The sequence below is a fragment of the Candidozyma haemuli genome, assembly GCF_002926055.2.
Source record: "Candidozyma haemuli strain B11899 chromosome Unknown B_2014730914, whole genome shotgun sequence".
Lineage (NCBI taxonomy): Eukaryota > Fungi > Ascomycota > Pichiomycetes > Serinales > Metschnikowiaceae > Candidozyma > Candidozyma haemuli.
The window spans coordinates 388223-402397 of NW_020289902.1; the positions used below are offsets into that span (position 1 = coordinate 388223).

Genomic DNA, 14175 nt, shown 5'->3' on the forward strand with positions numbered 1-14175 from the left:
AGCCACCCAGGGCAAAAAAATGACTAATCTTATGGTATCCAGTGGGGCGGGCCCTAGCGGCACCGGAAAAAGTACGCTTTTGCCGTTCCTAATCATGTCAAGCAACTTGACACTTATGCTTGGCATTTCACCTCGGAGTTCGATGGGATATAGGTGAAAGTAGGCTCCAGTCCAAATTTTGTGCTTCAAAAGACAAAAGACGCCCAACCCAAGCGTCAAAAGTTCTTCTGGGTGAATTTCCAGCACCCCAAACCAATTCCCCAGTTCCCAGACCAGGTTGCTTTTCGCCTTTTCCGTTTCTGCCCAAGGGCTATTTGCCATATATGGCTGCACAGTCTCCCAGACAGTCCAGGCCAGATAGTCCAAGGAAGGCTTCACTATATACCCAGGCAGGTAAAAATCCCAAAAGACAAATAAAAAAAAAAATCAGTAAAATTCATCCAGAAAACCTGGAATTGTGGAATCCAATCCCGTTCCTTCTTGGGCGTCGTAGAGAATAACCACAAACGCTTCCAAGACTCTTCGCGGCTTGATAGTTACACAATACTGAACAGCCAATACCACAAACCGACGAGGGCTAAGAAAACGGCGATTGACCTGGACCCACAAAGCAACGAAGGGGAAATAACAAAGCTGGGTATGGAGGTTAGCACGGCATTTTTCAGTGGCCTTTGTAGTGGTACAAATGTATCTTCTTCAGCCCTGCCTCGCTTATCAAGCCACAGGACAGCCGTACATAGAAGAGGTTTGGTGGACATTTTTCGCAGCCAGTAGTGTGGCGCTTTACCATAATGCCGCATGAACAGTAGAGATAAGATGAGGTGCTGATATGGGTGGGATGGTCGTATAAAAAGGAAGGGAATTTTTCGGAGCACCTTCGCTACAGCTGCTTTTTTTTTTTATTTTTGACTTACCATGGCTGAGGCTAATAAAGTGACGATTCTTGCTGACGAGAAGGACCTGGAGAGGGTGACTAGCGAGTTGGACTCGGTGCCTCCTTCTGAGGAGGGCGTGGAGCCTACGGAGGAGGAAATGAAAAACTTGAGGAGAGTGGCAAAGACCATTCCTCTTTCGTGTTGGCTTGTGGCGCTTGTGGAGTTGGCTGAACGGTTCTCCTACTATGGGTTATCTACACCTTTCCAGAATTACATGCAAAATACGCCAGACGACGACCCCCACGGTAAATTGGGTTTGGACCAGCACGGTGCCACTGCCTTGTCGTACTTTTGGCAGTTTTGGTGTTACGTGACGCCTATCTTTGGTGCTTGGGTCGCCGATACTTACTTTGGTAAGTTCAACACCATCTGTATTTTCAGTGTGGTTTATATTCTTGGTATTTTCGTCTTGTTCATCACGTCCATTCCTTCCATCGCTGATAGAGACGCTTCGCTCGCTGGTTTCATCATTGCAGTTATTGTTATTGGGCTTGGTACTGGTGGTGTCAAGGCCAATGTCTCGCCATTGATTGCTGACCAGGTTCCTAAGTTCAGACCATTCACTAAGGTTCTTAAGTCGGGTGAAAAGGTTATTGTGGATACCAACATCACAGTTCAGAATGTCTTTATGCTTTTCTACCTTATGGTTAATGTCGGTTCGCTTTCTATTATTGCTACTTCGGCTTTGGAGCAGGAAGTTGACTTCTGGGCTGCTTTCCTTTTGCCGCTTTGTTTCTTCTCCATTGTGCTTTTCCTGCTTGTCTTCGGTAAGAAGTTCTACGTGAAAGTCCCTGTTGGAGACAAGGTCATTGCTAGATCTTTCAAGGTTGGCTTTATTGCCTTGTCGAAGTTGAACTTTGACGCTGCTAGACCTTCTCTTCACCCAGAAAAGGAGTTCCCATGGGACGATTTGTTTGTGAGTGAAGTCCAGAGAGCTTTCTACGCCTGTAAGGTGTTTTTCTTCTACCCAATTTACTGGTTGACTTATGGTCAAATGGCCAACAACTTCGTGTCGATGGCTGGTGACATGGATACTCACGGATTGCCAAACGATGTGTTGCAGGCTATTAACCCACTTACAATCATCATCTTTATTCCAATCTGTGAAAGATTCGTCTATCCTTTCATCAGAAGATTCACCCCGCTTAGAGCCATCACCAAGATCTTTATTGGTTTTATGTTTGCAACCGCCTCTATGGTTTACGCTGCTGTGTTGCAACACTTCATTTATCAGGCTGGTCCTTGTTATGATGACCCTAAGGGATGTGCTCCGGAATTCGCCAAAGTGCCTAACGACGTTCACATTGCTCTTCAAACCCCAGCGTACTTTTTCATGGGTATGTCTGAGATCTTTGCTTCTATCACTGGTTTGGAGTATGCCTATACCAAGGCTCCAGTTTCGATGAAGTCGTTCATCATGTCTATTTTCCTTGTCCAGAACGCCTTTGGTTCTGCTCTTGGTATTGCTCTTTCTCCAGTATCCAGAAACCCTAAGATGGTTTGGAACTATACTGGTTTGGCGGTGTCTTGTTTCATTGCCGGCTGGATTTTCTGGTTCTTGTTCAAGCACTACAACTACAGAGAAGACGACTGGAACAACTTGGAGTATGAGCACGAGGAACAGGCCAAAGCCATTGAAGCTGCTAGAGACGAAGAGAAGGCAGTTGAGGCAGAGCCTCTTAACCCTGTGACCTCGCTTACTGTTTCCTATAGAGATTTGCGCTAAGCTAGTTTTTAATATCAGATTAATTAGAAATGACTGTAGAACAGGAGAGAATGGCGTCATGATGAACAGGTCATTTAAAAAGCACTAAAAGCAGTTGGATACTAAGAAAAAATAAAGTCACCGCTGAGGCATTCCTAGCGGCTTTGAAGTCATCGAACCTTCAACTTCCACACCCCAACCGTCTGTTTTGTGTCCAAAAAAAATCCCGCCAACAAATACCAAGAACCACCATCAGACCCATTCACGCCACAGCAGTGCCAACACTGACATCACCAGAGATACCTTTCCCTTCTTCGTTGGTCTCACTTTACCCCAGAAACCACCCAGCTTGCCTGGTAAGCCTAGTTTAAGGTTTACGAAGCGCTAAGATATCCCCCACCACTCCATCAGTGTTTATTTTTGTTTCCACTTCTCAGACCACTACAAAAAGTCATCCCCCACACTTTTCGTCGCCTACTGCCATATATGACAGCGGGTTTTCCACAATGCCTGTCACAGCGTGCGGCACCGATATAAACGGCATTTGGAAAGTTGAAAAAGCAGTCAACAAAAAATATCAAAGTAGACAAGTAGTGAAGTAGTTGAAGTGGCCAAACAGGAAGAGCAGTAAAAATAACACTAAACTGGCCTTAGTCCTAGGCCTGTCCCGCCTAGCCCAGCCAGGCCAGAATGTACCTAAAAATCCCAAGCCCATTCGTTTATGGTACGAACAGCAGCATCCCCTACTTCCTGGTCTTCCTTCCGTCCTGGATCTTCCTTCCTGGGTCATCCTAGGTCATCCTAGGTCGCCTTCGGCTCCCTAGGACTCCCTAGGATGGAGGGGCACCAGCCAGTGGTAGTGAGGGACTGCGAGGGGAGTCTAGCAGCCAGCGTGGGGAAGGCAAAGTCTCCTCTTATTTACGAGGTAGAGAAAATCCAACGCGGGCGAGCGGCTCAGCAGAAAAACAAATCAAAAAAAGTCAAAACAGATGTTTCTCTGTTTTTTGGATACTTTTGAACTTCAACTTTTCACCGTTTAGTACTACCATCCTAGTGCTTCAGAGCCTCATGGGTTGCGCTTTTGGCGCTGCTGTAGCGTGGGGGAGGCTCATGCAAAGGAACAGTGGGTCACATGCGGGATGGTGGGACAAAATGGGGCCCCGCATTACGGGGGGTAGGCTGAAAAGCGACGAGGTGACGAAAAAAAGTCTAAACAGAGGAGGAGCAGCCACCCGTGCACCTGTAACGGTCCGACGGATGCCCGGGGGTAAGTAGCAAACGAAACTTGACGTTTTAGGGAAAGAAGTATGTTTTGTGGTATGGGTTAGGGATGGGGAGGAGAAGAGGGTTGCGGTGGCACGAGTGTGAAAGTTGCAGAACAAAAGGATAAGAATTCGATTTTTGAGCCCTGGGTGAAGTGTTTGGGGTTATGGTGGGGCAAGTGAAAAATGGCTGCAAACCGTAGAAACAGGGTGGTTTTGTAAACTCGGAAGGGATGTTGGATTGGGAAGTGGATGCTTGGATAGAACGGTGAGGCTTTGGATGGCAGGTGGAAAGTAGGTTTTGGGGATGGTTTGGCGCCAGCTAGACGAGGGGCACGTTTGAGGTGCTCGATGGGCTAAATGGGATGCATCTCGATGAGCACATGAAGAGGAAGAAAGCAAGAGAAGGGCTGATTATGGTGGAACTGGAATGTCCTCCGTTTCATTTGTACTCCTAAACGGTGGTTGCTTCCACGGTTACACTTACTGCCACAAAGCCATCGTTCCGGGACCCTCACGCTGGCCAATCATATCCGTAGTAATTCCATACCCTCAGTATCCGGCTCCGAACGCAAGCCTTTATCGTTTCATGCAACGGTAACCGGTTATAGAATACCCACTATCTTCCCGAGAGCCGGGAGGGTCCAGAGTCCGAGCGTTTTCGGTAACTCGGCGGGCCAACCCGAAACAAAGGAGACAGAGGGAGAGGTAGTCAAGGTTAAGCAAGAGGTGAAAAGAAGAAGACTAACGAAAATGGAGGTACTTTATGTTGGATCGTCGTTGAATGGTTCGGGAAAAAAGCATTGGATCGTCGTTGAATGCTTCTAGTAACTTACGAGCCTCTCATCGCTTTCCATCTTGGCGATGGAAAGCTGTGGTGAAAGTGGAAACGGCCCCGTGGTAAACCCTAACTCCTAACTAAAACGAGCCTTTCCTCGAAAGGCTTCAAAAAATCGCCAGAGTCTCCAGAACCCGCAAATACGAGCTAAGGCGATTTGCGAGCAGCCCCACCAGAGTCAACCAGCTCGGACAAACGATTCCACTGGACCACCACAAAAGGAATAGGAGGCGAGAGGGTGAAGCAGAGGAATAGGAGAGGAAGGGAAGGAAAGAGGACGGGAGGATTGCTAAATAAGGAGTACCGCTTCGGACTTTTTGGTCCTTGTTTGTATGTGTTTCCACTGAGTTGCAGCCATTACCGCTTTTTTCACTACGGAACAGACACAAGCCAGTAACCTTCCGCCAACCCCAAATCGCCTCTAAACACCAGGAATTAATTAAGATATTCAGAAACCATAATCCAGGAGATTTACCTTCTGCCGATTTTTCTCTACATCATTCGATGCCCCAGTTCTCCATCACACTATGTCTACAGTCCATGTCTCCAGAGGATATCTCCAGAGTATGTCTCCAGTTAGCATAGTGCCAGTCCATGCCAGTCCATGCCAGTTCCGAAGGAACTGGCATGGCTGGCCTGGCCTGTCCTCTTTTCTTGGATACATTACGTTGCTTGCGCTGGCTTCCCATATTCCATCCCGCCAGTGGTCCTCATCGTACAAAAAATGCCCAGTCGCGGCCGCCAAGGCCTCGTAAACCACCACCAAGAAACCGCCAGGGCCTTGGGAAATCTTGTCCCGCGACGGTGTCGTCAGAGGTGGGGCGGAGGGGCGATTTTTCTGGGTTGTTTTCTGTTTTTCTGTTTTCTGCTTTCTGGTTTTTTGTGGATGAGTGAAGTCAAAAACTTCTTTCGCAGCCGATGGGCGCCCCGCCTTGGGCTGGCCCCGCTGGCAAGGTAATGCCCCCCCACATTCGCTTGTCAATGCACCCCAGAATCCATCTTGCATACGGACCAACGGAGTGTGGCCACCCACCCCGCGGCCAACCCAGGACCCCAAGAGACCCTTACTTGTCTTGTAACTCTTCCTATTGTCAATGCACCTTCGTCACCGTCACCGTTCTTTTTTGGCTTTTTTTTTTTCTTAGGGGTCATGTTTGTTGTGCCCCTCTTCACGTTTGGCACCCCACCGCCATGGAACTGTCCCGGAAGCACTACATACAACCCACCTGCACTGTCCTGCGCACCGTGCTCTCTCTGATCTCTTGTGACTGCAGAAAGGTGACGCGGGTCCGGCAGGCGGCCGCCTCTTGTCGTCGTAATTTGACATGCTCCAACTCCCATATAATTACCCTCTTTTCCCTTCCGCTATGAGATTTTGCACAGTTTATATGTTACCCAGGCCCGGTGCCTTTTATTGATTAGTGTATTTTTATTGGTTTTTATCAGTTAGCCACGTGAGTTCCGTGCCCCTCCATTTATCGGTTCCCCCACCTATTGCCCCGCAGATTCTTCATCCACCTCCATCAATTCATAGTCCAATGGCTGCTCAAAAAAATACGTCTGTGCTTTTTGTGCTAGGGCGTTTACTCGCTCAGAACATAAACAACGGCACGAACGGTCCCATACAAACGAAAAACCTTTCCACTGTCTCTACTGCACATCTGCTTTTGTCAGAAGAGACCTTCTCCAACGTCATTGCCGTACGGTCCATAATATCAAACTTGTATCAAGATCAAAACGTGACAAAAGAGCTCTTTCAGATGGCTCCATCAAATCAGAACAACAAGATCCCCCTCAACTACCGCCTGCTGGTCCTCCAAGCACTACTATGCCTCCAATCAATGGCGAACGAGTTTTTCATGCCCCTCCCTTGGCTCCTCCCTTGGCCCATGTTCCAGCTAATGCTGAGCCTATCTCGCCAAATTCAAGCAAATCGCCAAACGGCCCTATAGTAGGCGGCCAGACTCCAGTTATCAACCCTCATGGCCCAGGTATGCTTCTGCCAAACTCCACAGCTCCCCTTTCTTCCCTAAGGCTTCTGCATGCCCTGGTGGCTCAGGACCCACTCCATCTCCTTTCCATTTCCAAAAACTTGACCCATATTTATGACTCCAGCGATTTGCGCTACCCTGTTCACGATTTGTTTCTTGTGGGCCATTCTGTGCTTTCTTCTGAGCGTTATTCCGTGTTTCCAAATTCATTGGCGCTTTTGGTAGACCAGCTTCATTCCCATCTTTCTGGTTCTGCCTTATCTGAATTCCGCTTGGGTCAGGTCTATTCCATTCTCGCTGTAGGTGCCCTTTCCATGCCTCTGAAGGAATTTGACCCTGAAGAACTTGCTACCAGTTTTATCAACAAATCCTGGAATATCGTCGTTGATAAGCTTAACTCGGCCCACTCCCTGCTTTCAGTCCAATGTGACGTGCTTAAGAACTTGTTCTTGCTCACATATATTTATCTTCGTTTCTTCAATAATGACTTAATGGTATCATACCTTGAGGACTCGGCCCATATCATCTTGCAGAACCTTCTGGCTTCTCCAGCCGACTCAGAGTTGATTTCTTCCAACCTTGAGTTGTTCTGGTCTATTTATGTGTTGGTGCTGAAGTATAAAGCCAACGAGGCTCCACCTAAGCTTTACTCGTGGTTCTTGGCTTCGAAATTGCAAAAGGACTCTTCTATAACTTTGGCCCAGGCGGTCAAAACTTACGCCAAACAGTCCTTACCCCTCGAGGACCAGTTCTTGCTTGAGGTTGTCATTTGCACCCTTTCTAATGAGGTTAACAACCTTGTGTTCAACAAGACCTTGTGGCTTTTTGAATCTCTTGATTCCTTGCATAATGCCATTGTCTTGGCCAACAAGTCCATGGTTTTGTCGCTGGCATCTCCAAACGATGGCATGGATATATTTAACATTTTCAGGTCAAAGTTGATCTTGGGTGCATCTCCCACTTATGAGGAGCTCTTACAGGCTCATGTTTTCAAGATTAGTGCTCCACAGCACTGGAACATGCTTCTCTTGACTCTTAGAGAATTCAATGCTCCTTTCAGCTTTAATAACTTTATGCGGGAGAACTTGATGCTGTCATTCCAGAACTTTGGTAACAGCTTGCTTGGATTCTTCACGTTTGAGTCTCTGAACATGACCTCGCTGCATGGCCACAGCTCTTCACCTGAGGTACACAAGAACTTGGGCATAATCAGCTTCCCGTTGATTTTCCAATATAACTTCCTTCGCTTGAACAACGTGGAACCCCCATTTAAGCCCAAGGATCTCAGCATTGTGGACCTTGCAAACTTGAATAACTTGATTTTGGAATGGTACATCACCATCGTCAAGGTATTGGTCAACCTCATCACCAAGCGTTCGGCTGCTGAAGCAGAAGATATAGTCAGAAACAGCAATGTTCTTTCTTGTTTGTTCTACATGATCAACAGCAACTGCACTTCTACGCCAGCTTTTGCTTCCACGGAATTCTACTTGCAAGTGTTTGAAGAGCTTACCAAGATTTGTGACACTTGGTTTAACTTCATCAACCAAAGCACGAACTTGCGTAACTTGCGGATGAACTTGAACCGTTTCCTTAACGACTTGGTGGTGCTTGCGTTGAACAACGAGAACATCTCGCTTTCTGACTTGTACGTTGCCAACGAATCCATCCTCATCAGAAACCGCAGGTCCAAGTCCATTGGATCCATTGACATGAGCTCCACCTCTTCCAATCGTTCCTCGCTTTCTACAAGCTTCCCACCACAAGTGCCTCCTCAAAGAGGTGGCTCCACCAACTACGTCTTGATGAACAAGCCTGAGAACGAGGCTGGCTCTCCTCAACCCATGTATGCTTCACAGATGTCCCCCTCATCGCTGCTTGCACCGCTCCAAGGTGTAACCAAGCTTAAGTTTCTGTCTCCAGCAGGCCCTAGAGTACAGAAGCCGGCAACACAACCTATGAACTCGCCGCCGGTTCCGCCTTCAAGCACTTACGTTCTTCCTCCTATCTATGCTGCCGTGAAAGACCACGCCAAACCTGGGGAGGGAATGAAGTGAATGTCTTATACATAGTAATGAATTCATGGAACTGAAAAAACTGGATAAGTAGTCCAAAGGAGTATTTGAAGAGCCAATAAAAGATCCAGATAATAATTGGTATATTTAGTAGAAGGTAGTTATAGTATGGAAGGCCTCACTACAGGAAATGGGTGCAAAAAAGGCCAATAAGCATGCCACCATTCCTGAACCACGCATTCAAAAAGCCCTAATTAAAACCTTCCAATCACCAGACACTCATTTAACAAACCAACAGCCTCTTTTTCAAAAATACCCATTCCACTACCACCCTCTACCCTTACTACCCTCCAGTACTGACTGGCTGGCTGGGTGCGACCGAGGTCCAACCCGGCATACATACTAGCCGTTATCAGAAGACCATTCTCCACATTTCAAACCACCCAGTCTTTTCTTCCCAACCAGCAAAAAGGATGGCATGGCTTTACCTTCCTGTTTGCATTCGTTTGGTCTCCCAACGCTCAGATAAGCCATCCTTGAGTTACTCGGGAATATACCTTGTCAAGCGGGAGAGTGGCGTGTTTAAGCGACACTTTTGTGTACTGATATTCCATACGCCTGTTGAAGAGTTGGATAACTATAAGCTATATGTTTCTTGCAAACCGCTAATGAGGAATAGTGAAGTGCAGTGGTACCAGGGGATCAGGGGAACGACGGTACCGGTGCTTCTGGAGAATGACTCGTTGAGGGAGTACCTTGAGTATGCGATGAAAAATGGGTTCAACTTGATCCCTTTGGATACACATGTGGGGAACCTGCTTCTGTCTTTGAGCGTTGCGGTGGTCCATTGTCGAGCTATTCACGAGGAGATCTCAGAAGAGCATTTCCAGCCGTTTGAGGTTGACCAGGCCGCAGAGTTGACTAAGGTGACGGTCAGATCTTCGCCGTTCAACTTTACTGGTCCTTCGCTTTTTTCGGATTTTGTTTCTACGGGGCATATTAATGCTGTTATTCGGGATCCTGATAACGTTAGTCGAGGGTTTCTTAGTGATATGAAGTACTTGGAGAATATGTGTGGAGGAGTGGTGAACAAGAGCAGTGGAGGTGCCATAGGGCTTCTTTTGGGCAACCTACGGAAGCTCAATGGTGATGGTGACCTTATGGTAATTGCTCCTTGGGATCGTCTTCTTGAGAAGATTAACGTGGAAACAGATCTTGGTCCTTCTGACGTCAAAGCGGCTTCAAATACCCAAACCCATCCTGTGCTTCCACTTGTTATTTCTCAACATGGCCATTCATTCTCTTGGGGCTCGTGTGTGAAGCTAAAACGAGACGCTTTGGTGACCAATTACCATGTCATACGACCATATATTCGCCTGGATACGGTGGAATGTGGCATCACCTTGGGCAAAGATCATTCGCTTTTGCTAACAGATAAAGATCAAGTCATCGTACCATTCATAGATCTAGATCTTGCTTTCATTGTGCTATCAGAAGAAAATCAAGTTGCATTGAGTCATGTTAAAGCGGCTCCAGTGGGATTTGCCGGTCAACAGAAAATGGCCGACGAAGTGTTCACTGTTGGCCATGGACTCCTTCTTAACGACAGTTTCCTCGACCCCATTGTTTCCAAGGGGTACCTTTCTTCCATCATTAACCGAAACCCATATAAAACAGAATACCCAGAGATCCCGTGCATGCTTGTCGCTTCATCTCAGTGCTGGAACGGGTCTTCTGGAGGTGGCATATTTGATCTGAAAGGCAGACTTATCGGCATAGTGAGCAGCAATGCTCAGGTGTTTGTGCCATCAGTTTCTGGACTTCAGTATGAGGATATCAAATCTGAGAAAGTACCACTGTTCTGTCTTTGTATTCCTCTGGAGCTTGTCTTTGAGTGCTACAAAACGAGGGTGGATGAACTAAGAAAGGACGAATCCATAGTTCTCAGCGATGAAGTGGTGAGAACATGGAATCTCGAAAGCTCACACGTTAATGTCTTTGAAAGAGAGTTGAAGTTGTGAGTGCAGTTACTTCCAGACGCTTACATAAAAGTGGTGATTGTCGTTGGAGCTTAATCTGGATAGCAAATTGTAGCAGGCTAGAATATTTGGCTATTCGGTTAAACCACACAGATATACCCATTCATTAAACATTCATGATACCCAAACAAACCATTGTATTATCTGTAAACTATTAGCTTTGTAGCTGTTGCCATATTAATGATCTTTGAAAATATGTTTTGAGCGTTTATTAGAGTATAAACGAGTGAAATGTTCTTTCATTGGAAAAGACCATTTTCTTGAACTAGAGTACCTAAATTCGATATAAATCGGTCAAATCAAGCTCAAAACGCGCCAAAATGACAAATATTGCTTGAAACTTGCCAAAGTATCTCCAGATAAAATTTTACCTTAAAATTACGATTTTTGGCACTTTTCCATCAATTTAGGACTGCATAATATATCTCTGCAGAAACTCGGTTCACCACCAAAATCCTCTCGGTGGCCAAGCTGGCTAAGGCGCGAGACTGTAATGTGATTGTAATCTTGAGATCGGGTGTTCGACTCACCCCCGGGAGATTTTGTCTGCCTTTATGGCCAAGTTGGTAAGGCACCTCACTAGTAATGAGGAGATCGTCAGTTCGAATCTGGCTGAAGGCATCATTTTTTGCCATTTCCTACGTCCAACGTTACAAGCATTAAATTTTTGGTACCTAAAACAATATTAACCCGAAGTTGCAGCCTTCACAGCGAGCAACTCAACCTCCTCGCGCATAGTGAATCTCAAAAGTTCATCTCTAACCTCAGATTCCAAGTATTCGTGGGAGACAACGAAGACGTCGCCAGCCAATGCAGGGTCGTGCTTCACTTCGCCCGAGATATCAGAGAACTCTCTGAAGTGAGAAACACTGAGACTGACGTCAGGACCGCTAGACTTCACATATTCATCGAACTGCTCCTCCAAGTCCTTAGTACCAGTCATATTGGATCTGACGTAGATGTGTACATTACGGTGTACCTTGGCCAATTGAGCTACCAAGTACAAGCTGAGCAAGTCAGTAGAGCTCATGAAGTTGTCGTGCTCTAAGACCATTCTAACAGTCGACTCACGGTCGGTTCTAGTAGGCTCAGTGGTAAGTAAGATAGCCATATGGCACTCACAGTTTTCCAAGATGTAGCGGTAAGACATGTCGAAATCATTCTCTTCTTCGGTCAAGTCAAGGATACTCTTTACGGTGTAAGAAGTGAGTAACAAGTTTGCAGGCCCAGTAATGTGGTCGTTGATGGCCGTGGCGTAGTTTCTCTGGGAAGCCAAGATAGACTTTGACGAGAAGTGGACATCCAACATACTGCTGAAAGCTTTCACGATGGAAAGAATCGACTGCGAGTTGGTCAAATCCGTTGGAGAAGATTCAAATGTCTCTGGTGCAGCAGAAGAAGCCTCAAGCAAATGCGATGTTCTGGAAGAGAAGGCACGCAAGTGGATAGCTTTAACGTCATAGTCGAAATCATCATAAGTCAAGTCCTTCAAAAGGGCAAGAACGTGTGGCAAAGTGTCAATCTTTCTAAGCAAAAGAAGGATATCTGTGATCTTGAAACGGTATAAGTTCTTGATTGACAATTCAGATGGAGAGCCCAATAATTCGCCTTCAGTGTCAGTATCCTTCTTGATAGCACCTCTGTGACGGGCAACCAGCTCTCTGTAGCTCACTGGGTAAGACAACAAGGTCAATGGAGTGGTCAAGAACGTTGTCACCAAAGTCATGACGATGAACATGGAGTAGACTCTTCTAGAGATAATGTTGGCATTCAAACCAACATTCAACACGACAATCTCCACAATACCCTTACATGACATCAACACACCGACCGTAAGCGACTCTCTCCAGAAAAGACCATTCATCTTGGCGGCAATAAGACCTCCAGCGACTTTACCAATCATAGCCAAGGAGATGACACCAACAACATAGGCCCAGTCAATACCTCTATCCAAATCACCCAAGTTCACATTCAAACCAGCCAAGGCAAAATAAATAGGGATCATGACAATGTGCACCATATCCTCTAGTTTTTCAGTAATTTTAATCACATAACCGTTGTCTCGAGGCACTAAAACACCCACCATGAACGCACCGAAAATCGGATGAACACCAATTATATCAGTGTAGAAAGCAGAAATAAAAACCATTGCGATGATAATGACCATCAGCAACTGGGAAGGCTCGCCTGTAGCCAACTCGTTGGTGAATCTCTTCAAGTACCATCTAAGGGCTAAACGAACAGGGAAAGCCAAAAGAAGGAACCAAGCAAGGGTCAAAAGCAAAATATAAAGGGTATTGATTCCGTTATCGGCGTTACTCAAGGTGACCACCAACGCAAGCAAGATCCAGCCTGTCAAGTCGTTCATGATACCGGCAGCCAAGACAATCGTACCGACTCTATCGCCAATCAAGTTCAATTCAACAAGAATACGAGCCAACACGGGGAAAGCAGTGATACACAAGGCCACTGCCACGAAAACCATATATGTGGTAAACTCAATGGACTCCATTCCTGGGTCAGTTCTGTACTCGTTATACAAGCCAACCGAGATGGCACAGCCCAAGCCAAACGGAATGGCCATGTTGATTAAACCCACCGACACAGCAACCTTAAGGTTCTTCTTAATATAGTGGAGGTCAACTTCCAAGCCCACAATGAACAAGAACATGATAATACCAACATTGGCGATCAAAGTCATGCCTGGAATCAGCTCCTCTGGGAACACGGTTTCTGTGAAATTTGGAATCCGGCCCAACACCGTGGGCCCTAGCAAGATACCAGCCACAACCTCAGCAATAACCTTAGGTTGTTGTAGCTTCCTCAAAGGCCAATGGAGCACCTGGCATAGGAACAAGATGAACACTGCCTGGAACAAGAATAGCGTGTATGGAGACGAAGATACGTACTCCAAAGGATTACGGCCCGAAACGATACCGGCCACAGACGACGTAGAAACCATTTCAAACAAGCAGTAGCAGTAGTAATGGTTGTGAAAGGTGGAAGATGAGATGTAGAGGTATATTAAGCCTGTACTTGCCAAGCCGAGAATGCGGAGAGTCGATGACGTAGGACGGGAGCAGAAACGAGGAAAATAAACACGATCTGGAAGAAAGGGAAGAGGCTGACGTTTGGAGGGGAAGAATAGGTGAATTAAGGGTCGAAGGAAGGAAAGTCGAGGGGAAATGCCCGGGTATTTATAGTCAAGGGGAATGATGAAGAGTCTGTACTGGTGCGCAGTGAAAGAGCTCAAGATGTCCAAGACAACGTAGTACTAACCAGGCGTCACCAGGGGTTCCTGAAATTAAGCAGCTCCAACTGTCCAATATCAATTACTTAACCTTTCGCCCCCTCCTTGGCAAACACGGTTTGGCTGTGGCGCTGAACGGG

At 46.5% G+C, this 14175-nt stretch overlaps 4 protein-coding genes and 2 non-coding genes across 6 annotated transcripts; 5 read left to right on the forward strand and 1 right to left on the reverse strand. All coding sequences in view use genetic code 12, as the record gives it.

The window, feature by feature from the left end:
* Nucleotides 1-915: 915 nt before the first annotated feature.
* Nucleotides 916-2661, forward strand: CXQ85_001038 (uncharacterized protein; the record flags this gene model as incomplete). The annotated part of the gene is made up of 1 exon (XM_025484761.1): nucleotides 916-2661. One exon carries the CDS (start codon nucleotides 916-918, stop codon nucleotides 2659-2661), a length of 1746 nt encoding a protein of 581 aa, XP_025339692.1.
* Nucleotides 2662-6568: 3907 nt separating this feature from the next.
* TRY5 (Try5p) lies at nucleotides 6569-8788 on the forward strand (the record flags this gene model as incomplete). Its single annotated transcript, XM_025484762.1, has 1 exon — nucleotides 6569-8788. The coding sequence occupies one exon, from the start codon at nucleotides 6569-6571 to the stop codon at nucleotides 8786-8788; it is 2220 nt and encodes a 739-aa protein (XP_025339693.1).
* Nucleotides 8789-9219: 431 nt separating this feature from the next.
* On the forward strand, nucleotides 9220-10767 carry CXQ85_001040 (uncharacterized protein; the record flags this gene model as incomplete). The annotated part of the gene is made up of 1 exon (XM_025484763.1): nucleotides 9220-10767. The coding sequence occupies one exon, from the start codon at nucleotides 9220-9222 to the stop codon at nucleotides 10765-10767; it is 1548 nt and encodes a 515-aa protein (XP_025339694.1).
* A 474-nt stretch (nucleotides 10768-11241) lies between these two features.
* CXQ85_001041 lies at nucleotides 11242-11325 on the forward strand. The gene has a single exon. It is a non-coding gene; the product is annotated as a tRNA-Tyr (tRNA).
* An 8-nt stretch (nucleotides 11326-11333) lies between these two features.
* Nucleotides 11334-11409, forward strand: CXQ85_001042. Its single transcript has one exon. It is a non-coding gene; the product is annotated as a tRNA-Thr (tRNA).
* Nucleotides 11410-11470: 61 nt separating this feature from the next.
* Nucleotides 11471-13747, reverse strand: CXQ85_001043 (uncharacterized protein; the record flags this gene model as incomplete). Its single annotated transcript, XM_025484764.1, has 1 exon — nucleotides 11471-13747. The coding sequence occupies one exon, from the start codon at nucleotides 13745-13747 to the stop codon at nucleotides 11471-11473; it is 2277 nt and encodes a 758-aa protein (XP_025339695.1).
* Between the last annotated feature and the right edge of the window lie 428 nt (nucleotides 13748-14175).